General features: G+C 39.2%; 1 protein-coding gene across 2 annotated transcripts in view; it reads left to right on the top strand.

Moving 5' to 3' along the window:
• LOC127419469 (ephrin type-B receptor 2-like) overlaps positions 1-14983 on the top strand; it is a 110526-nt gene that overhangs the window by 77916 nt on the left and 17627 nt on the right. For both annotated transcript variants that reach the window (XM_051660878.1, XM_051660879.1), the window contains 2 exons: positions 7177-7332; positions 8934-9269. In XM_051660878.1, coding sequence (XP_051516838.1) covers positions 7177-7332; positions 8934-9269 — 492 coding nt within the window. The remainder of the gene's footprint in view (positions 1-7176; positions 7333-8933; positions 9270-14983) is intronic.

The following is a 14983-nucleotide window of genomic DNA, read 5'->3' as shown; positions in this document are numbered from 1 at the left end:
ATTTTTCTCCTCTGCCAGCGGAAAAGACCCCCCACCCCAGCTGGAGGGACAGCGCATCTTATTGCAGACCTCAACCTACATTCATCAAAAGGAGCCGTCCAGAGCTGCGGTCGCAGCATGGGTCTCACTGTTGTGGGCGAACGGGCTATTTGGCTTGGTCTGTCTGGCCTGTCTGAGAGGGAGAAGACAGATTTCCTCTATTCCCCGGTGGATCTGAAAGCCCTTTTCAAGGCTACGGTGCCCACAATGCGGCAGCATTGTGATATAAGGAAAAAGGATGGGGAGGATTTCGAGACCTGCCTTCCACAAAAATCCACTGCTCGCCCCCCACAGCCATCATATTCAGGTTTCACAATCTATTTTAGAGGTGGGCAATCTGGATTTAGAACCCAGACCAGGCCCCTTCCACCCCAGCAGTCAGTGCAGCTCCACTACTAGATGGTGCCGCAGCACCATCAATGAGCAAGGGCATCAGCGGACCCCTCTCTGTTCACACTGACAGTTGGTGCGCATGCGCAGTTCACCCCTGGGTTTTGTCTATGATAAAACGGGGTTATCGGCTGCAATTGACTGTAAATCCACCTCTGTTCAACTGTGTGTTAATGTCAACAGCGAAGGGGGAGTCAGCTCAGATTTTGGAGGTGGAAATAGCCAATTTGCTGAGCAAAGGGGCAATAAGGTTTGTACCGATAGAGGACAGCCATCAGGGATTTTACTCCAGGTATTTCGTCATCCCCAAGAAAGGAGGAGGTCTCTGTCCCATTCTGTATTTGCGGAACCTCAACAAACACCTCAGATGATACAAGTTCAGAATGCTCATGCTCAAAACGCTCTTTCAGTTTATTCATCCCAGAGACTGGTTCATGTCAGTTGTTATGAAGGACTCATACTTTCATGCAGGCATCTACCAGTCACAGAAAATTCCAGTTTAAAAAAAATTCCTAATCAAGGAGTAATTTACGAATTTTTGATGGTGCTTTTCGGACTTTCATCAGCACCGAGAGTTTTCAGCAAGTGTGTGGAAGCAGGGCCTCAGAGTGTATGCTTATCTAGATAATCTACTTCTCTGCATGCCGTTGTGGCAGCAAGTAGAGATAGATATGAGAACGCTGGTGTCTCATTTGGTGAGTTTGGAATTCAAAATAAACGAGACAAAGAGCTGTCTGATGCCCTCACAGGAAATAATTTATCTGGGTCTCAGATTGAACTCCGATCGGTATCGAGAGTTTCTGTCAGAGGAACGCATCGGATCGATTCGCTAGTGTTTGTCCCTTTTTCAGAAAGGGAAAAAAGTCTCATTCAGGTTGTGTCTACACCTATTGGGTCTGATGGCCTTGACGGTGTCAGTCATTCCTTTGGGACTACTGCGAAAGAGAGAGTTTCAGCACTGGATTGCAGCACAAAGCTGATGTCATCGTCTTCATTTAAATCGCAAAGTGAAGTGATGTCAGAGGGGTTGCATGCTCTCCGTCACTGGAGAGTCCCTGCTTTCCTTCACGGGGGAACCCCTTTGGGAGCTGCTTCTCTGAGGAAAGTGGTGAAGACAGACGCATCACTCACAGGTTGGGGCACGGTGTGCGAAGGCAGAATAGTAAATGGGGTTTGGTCCGAGTCACTACAGAACACGCACGTATACTTTCTGGAGTTAGTGACAGTGTTTCTAGCATTAAAGCACTTTGTACAGTTCCTTCAAAGCCACCATGTTCTAGTCAGATCAGACGACACGACAACAGTGGCATACATAAACAGACAAGGGGGCACGCGGACACAGTGACTAAACAGCCTGGCACAAAAGTAGACTGTGTGGAGCGGTGCACGCTTTCTCTCATTGTGGGGGCGATGCAGGTTCCGGGAGCAATGAATACGGGGGCGGATCTCCTGTACAGGGGAAATCCTCTTTACGAAGAGTGGAGACTTCAACCTCAGGTGGTGAGTCAGCTGTGAGAGAGATACGAGCGAGCTGCCGTAGATCTCTTCACATCGCACAAAGATGCTCATTGCCCTCTGTTCTTCTCTCTGGCGAGAGACAGTGCTCCTATGCGTGTGGATGCTCTAGCGTATCCTTGGCCAAACATGCTACTTCCTAAACTGTGTCTGATAATTCCAACTCTAAAAAGAGTAAGAGAATTCAGCCATTCAGTCATTGTGATTGCTCCGATCTGGTCATGGAAACTATGGCTGACGGAGGTAATTGAACTATCGCCCAGGCTTGGCTGCTCCCACTGCACAGCGATCTCCTATCACAAACACAGGGGGAAATATTTCACCCCGCCCCAGACCGAGTAGCTCTTTGGGCCTGGCCCGTGAGAGGCTAAATTTGAGTGTCACGAGTTTACCCCCCAGGATGATTGAAATGATTCAGAACATGAGGGCTGCTTCATCGCGCTCTGCATACGATCAGAAGTGGGCTGTGTATGAGCAGTGGTATGCACACAGACACATTGTTCCATTTTTATGTTCAGTAGCAGATTAATGTGTTTTCTGCAGGAACTTTTAGATAAAGGCAGGGCCTTTTCGAACGTCAAGGTTTATCGTGCAGCCATATCGGCTTGTCATGTGGGGATTGACTCGAATACATTGGGTCAGCACCCGCTTGTTTCCAGGTTCATGAGGAGCACAAGGCATTTGAATAGGGTGTCAAAACCACTGGCTCCGTCATGGGATCTGTCCGTGTTCCTGAATGCGCTTTCTCTGCCTCCTTTTGAGCAAGTTGAAAGTATAGAATTAAAGCTCCTTTCACTAAAGGCAGCTTTATTATTGGTCCTAATAACTGCTAAGCGGGTTACTGAACTACATGCTTTGTCAGTTTATCACTCTTCTATGCGCTTTGCTGTGGATTTATTGAGAGTGTTTCTTAAAACGAATCCAGCCTTTGTGCCTAAGGTGATCGACTCCGCATTCAGCTGTAAGCCGGTGGATTTGCTAACTTTTCACCTGCCACCTTTTTCCTCATCGTAGGACGAGCAGCTTCACTGTTTGTGTCCAGTTCGTACTCTACGTTTGTACGTGGAAAGAACGAAGGCATTGAGGAAGAGTAATCAGCTTGTTGTTTTTTGGGCTGATTCTCATAAGGGCAGACTCATATTATGACAGTGCCTCCCTCATTGGGTAGTAGAGGCTATTATATTACGTTATAATAGTCTAGGGTTGTGACCTCTGGAGGGCTTGAGAGCTCATTCTACCAGAGGCATAGAGTGCCTCGTGAGCACTGTTTAGGGGCATTTCAGTCCAGGACATTTGTGCGGCTGCGAGTTGGGCATCGCCTCACACTTTTAGACTGGATGTTACAGAGCCATAATTGGCTCATTCAGTCCTTGGTCTGGGTGTGTAGTCTGCCGATGTGTAAAAAACAACAACAACCAAAACAGTTAAAAGCACAAGTGTGTAACAAATGTTAGAAAGAGAACCTGATTCTCTGATAATAGGAGTGAGGTATCTCACCACACTTCCCTCCTTGCAGTTGCACAGAGAAGAGATATGCGGAGAATGAAGTAGGCACCTATGGCAGTGGGTTATAGTATACTGCTGTGATTGGTCTGTCAACTGACAGATGGGGTGTTATCGGTGCTTCCGTGATTGGCCACGCCTGAGGTGTTACCTGTAGTGAGATACCTCACTCCTGTTATCAGAGAAGCGGGGTTACGTGAGTAATCTAAAGTTTTCATGGAGACGTGAAAATACTCTATCGTCATGCTATGGGGTAGCCCAAGAAAGAAGCAGATTTTATTATTGTTTCTTTAATACAACACACAGCAACAAGTGAATGATCTACTTACATTTTTTTTTTTTTTTTTTTACTATAAATACTGACATTAGAAAATTGTCCTACTGTACATTAGCAAATTATTCTGCTGTACATCCTGTGGTTGTGTGACAGTTGATAACACCACACCACTAAAATATGGCATTATTCTCTAGTTATTTACATTGCGGCTGATAGCAAAATTACTTTATAACAATTGCCAGAAATGAAACCGCTTTCTTCCATGTTGTTAAAAAAAGTGGATACATCACAACAGTAATTATAAATCAGTGGCATTTAGCTTTAATGTAATAAAAGAGTTTATTTTTCATGTTTTGAAGACATATACTGTCGAGTTACAGGCCTACTCTTAAGTTATAGAATGATCCTTTATAGCAGTTGAGAAGCTCTTCACTTCGCTAACCTTCAAAAACAAGCTTAAATTGGTGAGTGTGTTTAAGAGAGGCGAGAAAAATGTCTTTGACCAAAGTATAAAATATTATATAGAGGCATTAAAGTGTTTACTATGATTTCCCTGTTGTAAATTTTGCCTCATAAAAGAGGGCAACTGTTCACAGGAATGAAGATCTACAGATCTCTTAGATTATAAAATATCTTAAGCTCCACATAGGTCCTTAGTCAGTTTGTCCTAGAATTCCATTAGCACCTACTTAAATACTCCAGTCATGAACAATACATGGCACAAAACGAATATGTCACCAGGATATTGTGCTGCTGTCGTGCTCTCTCACACACTATTGTCGAGCCCTGTGGTACCACCGATTTAATTCTCCTCCTGTACACTGTCACTCACACCCACTCTGCCTCATTCAGCTGTAACCAACACCTCATTCTCTGCTTCCTCTGTTCTAACTCACTGTGATGTGTGACAGTGTAAGCCTTATATTCCTTCTGGCACAAAGTGAATGTTCTGTCATTAATCATAGGCTGAGAGGCCCAGCGAGAAGTAATGTTTTATTGTCAAAGCCATTTGGGGTTTAGACTAATAGAATGAATTTCATTATACTTCATAGAACTCACCATGTTCTTTGGTTCGTGTTAATTGCTTTGCACCTGTAGAAGAGATATGGTATATTTCATTTACTCTTAACGTTTGGTCTATACCAGCAACTATATTTGTGTTGTACTACAGACTCTTGTATTATGAGCATTGGGTTTATTTTGGCTGGGGGGCAGATGTCAGCTCTTGATTGATTTGGTGTAAGCTAATAAAGGATGCTATCTTTCAGTCTGTGTCAAGGAAATGAAGAGAGATTTATTTTGGTCAAAACACTGCCTGAGTCCTATTTTCTTGGTATGCAATTGCAACTCCTGTGTACTTGATTGGGGAAAGATGGAAATCTCTAAAAGGATTACATTTCAGGAACATATTTTAAATCAGAAAAAAATGGCAACAATGGTATCATAAATTTAGCTTCTTTAGCTCAAACAACACCAAAAATCTGTGTTTCATAGGTTGTTTCAGCTAATGTGCATGCACAGTCTGGAGTAAGACGATTCTTGTATCAAAAGGTGATTGGCTCTTGTAAAGACCCCATTAAATCACTCAGTTTACTTACCTGTGTCAACATACTGTATATCCTATTGAAACAGGAATTTTTGGCATGTCCAAGGGCTCAACCTTTTTCGTTAAGTAGCCAATGGGAAAAAGTAAATGATTGCTTGTTGGTTGTAGGAATTGTACTGAGGAGGGGCATTCGAGAGAGCATTGGTTTGGACAAAAATCTGTGTAGTGCAGGATGAGTCATCAACATTTTTGTCTGTGTTTTTTTATTTTTTATTTATTTATTTTTTTTGAGAAAAACTGTACATTTGAAATGTGTGTATCTGCTAAACTTTTGTTTTGTCAACTTTTAGAAGTACGCTAACATGTAGATGGCTTCAAGGATTGCACAAAAGCCACAAAACTCACATTTTGATTTCATGGGCTCTGAAAGGCGAGACTTCTTTTCCTATAGTGAACATATTGAGTGGTCTGTTTCCTCCTCCTGTACACTCTCCCTTTGATCACATACATATATCATAAATTATATAAATTATTAGACATGAACTTCTCCTAGACTCTTGATAAAGTAAAAGAATCATATTCACATATACAACTAGTCACCCAGTCGTGATTAAAACAAAGCTTTCAAGTAATTAAAGCCTTCATTCACAAATGAATTAGTTTTGAATAGCTCAAGCACATTTGCATTTTGTTTTCGGTAAGACTAGGCAGCAGAAAAGAGCTGTGCTGTGATTTAACAAGGTCTTTGTTAATGTTTTCTACAGATATATCTGAGTGCCATTCTGTTCTTTGTGTGCCAAACAAAAGATTATCAGCGCGAGACCAAGCTTCAGAACTACACTGGAGGCCCATCAGAAGCCATTATGATGGCTTTCATTTACTACTTCTGCCTTTGATTCCAGGCAGAAATATAAAGAGGGCTGTTGTTGTATAAAATAAGTGCTCATGCTTTGGCATAAATTTCCAGACATTTACAATTGCAGGAAAAAATATGTAAACCTGCATCCTGCAAAGATGACTGCAATTTTAATGTACAGTGGTCCAAGTTTTTCTGCACTTTAGGATATTTAAGTCATTTAAAAATGACTGAATTTCTTTGCATAGATATAGAAGTGTGCCAAAACAAGTGGCATCTGCAAACAAATGATGCTAGACTGTTTCTCAGAACTGGCTTCACTCTTCTTAGCCATTTTTTTTTTTTTCAATTACTTTTTACACACTGGTCCAAATGTAACTTTTTAGTGGATGTGTAAAGTCACTGAATGTAGTTCATCACATGAACTGTAAACAATTTCCATTAATATTTAACAACCCAAAAGTGTCTAAATACTTTTTGTCTTAATTTAAAAAAATGTGTGTTTTATAATTTAGCAAAATAATAAAAATAACAATCTGTGCCAAACACCAGTCCAAGCTTCAAAAAATATATCCCAAATGTCCAGGTGTGTAGACTCAAAAATGTAATAATCCAAAAGTTAAAAAATTAGTTTGCACTCAAATATAGAAAAAAAATCGCACATGAAATACAGAGGCCCCAACAGAACAAAATATGTGCAAAAAGTGCCAAGTGAATTTGCAAAACATTTTCAGGATTACCTCTTCATCAGTACTCGTTTTTTTTTTTTTTGCAAACTCATTTTTAACCTTTGTTTTATAATTTGAAAACTTTTGTAATTTGAAACCTTGCTTAAAATGTTAGTTATTTAAATAAGTAACTTTATTTCACAAATGTACATTTTTATGTTTAAAGTGTTGTCAAATACATTTGGGGTCACTGTAAATGCAAAACATATTATTAGGGAAATTAACAGACCCATAAATGAATCTCTACTGAATCCCTTAATGGGTGTCAAGTTTACACTAATTCAAAATTCACCATGGTCTTTGTCTCTCTTTCTAATTTCAGCATGTCCTTTCGGGTTCTTCAAAGCATCTCAAGGGGACCAGCAATGTCTCCAGTGTCCCATCAATAGCCGCACCACCAACGAGGGCGCGACCAACTGTGTCTGCCGCAGTGGATACTACCGTACTGACTCTGACCCACTTCAGATGCCCTGTACCAGTATGTCATTCTCTTACACTGTTTTATGTCAATCACAATGGTTTTTACTCTCTTCTCTGAAAATGTGGTGCTCAAGAACATCTAGTCAATTTGGATAATTTTCAAAGATCTCAAAAACATGAAGCATTTTGGCTTAGTAGATTCATGTTGTGCATACACAAAATGGCCAAAATATGTGGACACCCCTTGTTTTTGTTATTCCATGTTGTGTACTTAATGTATGGTGGTTCAGTCTTTTCACCTCCATTGACTTTTAATTGTTGTGTATGGTTGCCATTTTTAGGGGCTTCAGTTAAAGTAGTGAGTGTTGTTCCATTGGTGTAACTCACTGAACAGCAAGAAAAGGGCAGATGAGATTTGCAGAATGCTCAGTTCTTATGGGTAGGGTGGGCCAGTGTGAATGGTAGAGCAGTGCTCAACGCTGTCAGTAATCTGAGCTGCTGCACAGGGTCCAGAATAGAGGGAGGAGAAAATTCTTCCTTTTCAGTCGTGTTTTACATTACAATGAGCCACTTCTCCTTTCATCCCTTGTCATTACCCATTATGAAATTATTACTTTAATGCGGCTTGTTTGCAAGCGGAGATTACTTTGATCCTGCTTCTTTTTAAGCGAACAGTGGTAATAGGCTAATGAATAAGGGAAAATCAGATCATAAAAGACTCGAGACTGAGCCGTTAGAATGTGCTTAAGTCAGCAGCCCACCAGACTGCACAGGGAAAGAGACACGGAAGTTGGTTTGTAGCATTTCTTATTGCATATATTTTGGGTGAATTATATTGGACCTAATATTACTCATAACTATTTTGCCTAATCCTTGTGAACCTGAGTGTTGCCATTTTCAAAGGATTGGGTACACTTTGGTGTCCCATGATGATTTTTTACACATTAGGGGCCGTTCACACTGAATGCGTTTTTGCGTCCATCCACACTGTTTTTCAGTAAACATGCACATGACGGTTGTCTTTTTTGGATGTCTTTTTCACATCTTGCAATTTGTCAGTGTATCACGCAGTTGCACTGCATTTTTTTTTTTTTTTTGATGCCGTGTCAAGGAAAAAAAAACTTCAACTGCAAAAACATGTCTCGAGACACCTTCATCCTGTTCAGTTCCTTGCGATGTGTCTAGCTTTTTCTAGCACAAGAATGCATCCTATCTGAATGGCCCTCAAAGGTACAAATCCCATGTGTTCTGTTATGAAAGCAATTAACTATAATCTAATGTACAATTAACATAGCATGTAAAGCACATCAAATGTCAGTATCCTTCCCTACTTACTCAAATTATGGTGGGGAAATTATGTTTGTCCTAAATATTAGGTAAGAGGGTTGCAAAATTTGAAAACTTCATATAAAATGAATAGACAATAAAACAGCTCATACTTTTATGAGTCAATCTTAATATCTAGTTCGATCTCCTGAGTTTGATGATCAAACTTTCCTGAGGGTTTAACACCACCTTGTGCTGACCATTTCATGAAAGGTGCTGGTTATCTCCCCATAACCCAGGCAATATCTCCTAGTCTTGACTGTATTTAACTTTATGTCCTGATAAGTTCTGGTTGGAATTGCTGATGAGGCAATGTGATTTCGCTTTCCACAGCGGTGCCCTCTGCGCCCCAGAGAGTGATCTCGAGCGTGAATGAGACTTCCCTGCGGCTGGAGTGGGATCCACCGAAGGAGAGCGGAGGCCGTGAAGACGTGGTCTACAACATCATCTGCAAGAGCTGCGGCTCGGGTCGAGGGGCCTGCACTCGCTGTGGTGACAACGTACAGTTCGTTCCCCGGCAGCTAGGCCTGACCGAGTCCCGGGTGCATATTAGCGACCTGCTGGCCCATACGCAGTACACTTTCGAGATCCAGGCTGTTAATGGAGTTTCTGACCAGAGTCCCTACTCACCTCAGTTCACCTCCATCAACATCACCACAAACCAGGCTGGTAAGAAATCAGTAAACAAAGTTAATAGTGTAAGACATATCAAATGTCTATTTTCAACTAGATGAGGGTTGGACTCGACCTTGAAAAAGATTTTTTTAACCCTCTGGGGTCGACGGACACACCGGCGCGTCCTGCTGGATTTTTTCCTCATAACAGCAGAAACAACTTGAAATACTCTGTCATTTTTGGGTATACAGATAAGTGTAAGACATCATTAGAGACTATAAAGGGTTTACTTTTATTTGTATACACTCACAATAACAACAAAACCTTGTGCTTTTGTAAAATAAAGAAAATAAACAGGGTGCGCTTTCAGCCGTCTCTGTCTCCGCGAGCATCTTTCTGAAACACGTCACAAAAATGAACTGAAACTCCGCGAATATTTATCACACAAACATGAAACATATGTCTAAAGAAAGCTTAAAATGTCAAATTCAAAACAAATACTCTCCCGCAATGTAATCTGTATGAAACAAAGCGATGTACAGTTTCTCCTGGCTCAGCTAATTATCGCTAATGTGATCACACCCACCAGCAGAGTGCGCTATTCATACGGTAATGTGCTGAGGCGATCAATGCGAATGGTAAATGCCCCCAACAATGACTTAAAAAACATCAAGTTCATTCACTTTTCTGCGCGTTTGGAAGATGGCACGCTACACAGGTGAGGAAGCTCTACAGATGGTCCTGGATAGTGACGAAGAGTTCACATTTTCCTCAGAAGAAGAGCGGGAATCCGACGAGGAACGTTTGCATTTTGAAGAGCGACTTGATCCAGCCGAGGATACAATTTCGGATGAGTAAGTCATTTAGTTTTACTTACATTAGTTGACATGCTATTTTATATAAACATGGACATATTTTACTAGTTGGACTATTTCCAGGCTTGCCAGCCAGGATTCAGAGTATTGACATTTGAAATATGTCCTAATAGGCAAGTTTTAGTTACATTTAAATGTTGTTTCGGCTAAAGCAGGTATTTAAATTGTATGCTGTATGATATAAATATGATATGTAATATGATATAAAAATAATATGAATGTTTAGATTATATTTTAACTAGTGTTTGTGCTGCCTCATTATCATCAACGAAGCTTGTGCTTGCAAATATCTGTTCGGGTGTAAATGTGTAAAATGTGCTATAAATACGCCCATATTAGAAAATCAGCATATTAGAATGATTTCTGAAGGATCATGTGACACTGAAGACTGCAGTAATGATGCTGAAAATTCAGCTTTGATCACAGGAATAAATTGCATTTGACAATATATTCAAATAGAAAACAGTTATTTTAAATTGTACAAATATTTCACAATATCACTGTTTTTGCTGTATTTTGGATCAAATAAATGCAGACTTGGTGAGCAGAAGAGACTTCTTTTAAAAACATAAAAATTTTAAATGGTAGTGTAGGTCTAAAGTTTTTAAGTAAAGTCTTTATGTAAAGAAAATGTATAGTCAGATTACTTCTTTTAACTTAAACTACAAACAATACATTCAATCATTACATCTCCTCACATTCATTCTCTCTCAGGGGAGGGGTCTTTGTCTCCTCAGGTGTGAATCACATCAATATTCATGATCATTCACGCCTCCTCACATATGGCCTTTCTAACACTAAAAGTGTCTTACAAAAGTTAAATGACTATATTGTTTTGTATGAATGAGTGATCAGGATGGTTTTCACATCATTTTTGTAGCAAAAACTCTAGGCTACAAAATCCAGTTCTCAAAAGTCTTGTGAACAAATGTTTAGTATGTGTTATATGGCCTTACTTCAGTGACTTAAAATTTTAGTTTTTTCAAAAACCACGTATAAACGTTATTTTCTCAAAAATACAAACATGTACATACATGTTGCTCACATATTACTGTAGCCCATTTTGTGCTGAATACAGTGTTATCAGACTTTAGCCATTAATATGTTTTTAAGCAACTGAAAAAAGCACAAATGTCAAGGCATGTCAAAACTTCTCCAGGGCCCAAAACACCCTCAGACCCCAGAGGGTTAATGAGCATCTGTGTTTGGTGACTTTTCTGGAATTGGGTATTTGGAAAAAATACAAAGGTCAACTACTTTGTTCATTCCATACTCCAGCCATTGCAGTCTAATTAGAGTCTAATTACCATTTTTAAAGCCCTTGATGGTCTTGCACCACAATATTTAGCTGATCTGATTCATCCCTACTCTCCTTCTTGGACTCTTTGTTCTTCTGAAATCAATTTATTAACGTTTTCTAAGGTCACATTGTCTTTGGGTGGTAGGTCTTTCAGTTTCACACCCCCTTAAATCCTGGAACTCCAGCATCGCTGTGAAATATCATCTCTTCTTATCTTCAAAACATCAGTTTACGCCATGTTATTGAAATGTTTATGCATTCTGACTCTTTTTGTGAGTGCAATCAATTTATCCTCATTTTGTTGTAGACTACTTGTTTCTCCTGCTTGTTGTACTCTTTTCTCTTAATGTATATCTTTATTTGCCTCTTTTTTTGTTTTGCTCTTTTGTTTCAGGTCCAGTTGTTTCCTGTCATGCATTGTTAAAGGAATATTCCGGGTTCAATTCAAGTTAAGCTCAATCGACAGCATTTGTGATTACCACAAAAATGTACTTTGACTCATCCCTCCTTTTCTTTAAAAAAAGCAAAAATCTTGGTTCCAGCAAGGCACTTACAATGAAAGCGAATTGGGGGCCAATTTTTACAACTATTAAATCAACTGTAAAATTTACAATTTAAACAACTTTTCAAGTTTTAACTGAAGAATTAATGCAGGTGCTTTTATAAAATTATAAGCTTCACATTTCTGTATTTAAACCCTCCAAAAATTGGCCCTGTTCACTTCCATTCCGCTGTAACCTTGATTTTTTTTTTTTTTTTTTTTAAAGAAAAGGAGGGACAAGTCGAAATAAATGTTTTTGGTAATCAACATTATGCCACAAATGCTGTCGATTGAGCATTCACGCTTGTATTGAACATTCCTGGAATATTCCTTTAAGTGTCCTTGGGTTTGTTTGCTATAGAAATAAAAAAGACAATTATTATTATTTATCTAGCAGTAGCAGACTGTAGTATTTTACACATTACTGTGTATTGTGCATTGATAACATGTAGAATACAGCATCTCTCTGAGTCTAGCTAGTTTTTGTGATGTTACCCAGCAATTTTTCCAGAGTGTTGTGTTGGCTTTTTTTCTCCAGATCGGGTTTCCCATGTTCTCTCATTTTTATCTGAGAACAGAAAGCTTTTCCATAGCACTCATCATATTGATCTTAACAGGGATTTTAAATGTCAGTAACAAAGAGCCAGCTCAAAAGGAACATAATAGTGTTTAATAGAACATTTTAATGAGAGCCGTGCCCCCGGCTGTGCTGCAGTGAACTCGCTGGCCCAATCACTGGAGACTGGGGCTCCACCGGTGTGCCTGTCAGTCCACATTACCGCATCACGGCTGACACTAAAAGACAAAACTCCACCTCACTCCACCCGTGTCCTACCAAACACAGAGAGAGGGACAACGCCAGAACCTTCTGGTGAGCCAGAGCCTGAGTGTGAGCTCGCAGTCATTGACTTTACACGGCACTCAGGAACTATAAACGTCCTCTCACACTCAGGAATTTATTAATAATGTTGCTCAGAGAAACTTACACGGTAATGGTTTTTATAGAATACACAAGCACATATCAAGCTTGGAATGGTCATAAAAGTAAATAAAAAAGTCAAAGCTGTTTAAGAAAATTGGAACACTATTTAGTTTTTAATCTTTTTGTTTGGATATTTGAATTCAGGGAAGGAGTTTAGAGAGTATGGGGCGAATTCACAAAACAGTTACCCCACTTTTGTACTGAATGTCTTGTAATATAACCATCTGCGATCTAGTTTAAAGGAATAGTTCACCCAATACGAAAATTCTGACATCATTTACACACCTTCATGTCGTTTTACTTCCTTATATGGAACACAAAAGGAGATATTTTAATGAATTTTATGGGCCATCTTGTAAATACAGTGGCAGTTGAAGCTTGAAAAAGGACCAGAAGAAGTGCACGAAGGCATTCTTCTCTGTGAGTCCATTAAAGCAAATATTTCAACATTTGAGCTAATAAAAAACTTTTTTTTACTTGAATGCCAATAATAAGTACCAGAAAAATAGTCCATGCAACTCCTGCGTCATATTCCAAGTGTTCAGAAGGCATATGCTAGGTTTTGCAGCCAAAAGATGAACAGTCATTTTGCTGTGAAAATGTTGACATCTGTTGCACATTCATAAGCACTGAGAGAAGCTCATTTGCTTTTTTTAACACTAAAAACAATGCAAGTTCTCGCTTGAAGGCACACAGAACAGCCGGCAAGGGGAATTGCCCCATGCAAATTGCAATCAGCACAAATTGTTGCATGTTACATAATTTGCATAATTCCTTTAGTAAACCAGGTGCTAAAACAACACAGAGAGTGCATACAAATAAACAAAACTGTCAGCCAGCACAATTCATTCTTAGTGAATTCCCCTCTTTCTAAAAAAAAAAAAAAACCATCTTTCCTCCCCTAAACAAACTCACAAATATTCATTTTGGAAATACTAGGCCTGTAGGGTTTGTAGGTATGCACATTAATGTTTTCAAGTCTTTAATGCATTGTTTTATTTAGGAAAGAACTTTGTCATTTGCCACAGTGGAAATTCTTTCTGTAGAAAAGAAAGGTTCCGAGATCCTTTTCACATGGAAACTCTCATAATCGGTTCCCCTTATTCTCCTCCAGAATACCACAAGGACATATGAATTTGTGTTTTTCAATGAGAGTACCACTTGTGTTTCTCATAAATTGCAGTCAAAGAGAGCAGCCGAATGATGAAGTACCTCCTGCTGCATCTTTGGAAAACCGATCACCTCATTAAATCAAGAGAACTTGATTTTCATATAATGGCTCTTTCCGTTTTATTGCCGCATACCTGTGGTGGATTCTATCCAGAAGTTCTGGGGTTTCTTTACTTGAACTTGAGAACACTGCTTTCTCTTTAAAACAATGTGGTGTTCATTCAAAACAATCAAGCTTACTTAGAATAAACAAGATTCAATGGTTAATAGTATTGAAATTGTTATGGCCATGTTCATTTTGCCAAGTAATTTTAGTTTATATAAACTTATTGTAATGTTGCGCTGGCAATGACGATGAAGTAAAGAGAACCCAGGTGCAGTTTATTTACAATGTGCAGTTATCCAAACGTGAGTACAAAACAAAATTCAACATAAATGACTTGACTATAAAACAAAACATGAACTTGGCTTGAACAGTAACATGACGTAACACAACTACAATACTTGACAAAGGACAATGGAAAACATGAGGGTTTAAATAAATGGACATGGGAGAACAAACCAATGAACAACCAGAACTCTAAACAAGATAATTAAACAATAAACCAATGAAAACAAGACACATGAACATGGAGGGAATACAGGAATCACATGACTAGGGAACCAAGAACTAGAATTTTCAAAATAAAAGACATGAAATACAAGAATCAACAAAATACACGACACTTATTTTATTAGGATTTTCAGGATTTTGCTGGTAAATTTGAACCAAAGTCAATAATTTAATATTGTGTTCTTCTCTGAGAGTCCATCAAAGCAAATATTTCAACATTTGAGCTAGTAAAAAAACTTTTTTTTTTACATGAATGCCAATAATAATGACAAGGTCCAGGTGGGCGC

Source organism: Myxocyprinus asiaticus, chromosome 28 (assembly GCF_019703515.2).
Source record: "Myxocyprinus asiaticus isolate MX2 ecotype Aquarium Trade chromosome 28, UBuf_Myxa_2, whole genome shotgun sequence".
In the NCBI taxonomy this organism is placed as follows: Eukaryota; Metazoa; Chordata; class Actinopteri; order Cypriniformes; family Catostomidae; genus Myxocyprinus; species Myxocyprinus asiaticus.
Note: the sequence above shows the minus strand (reverse complement) of the source record. Positions and strands in the feature narration are given on the sequence as shown.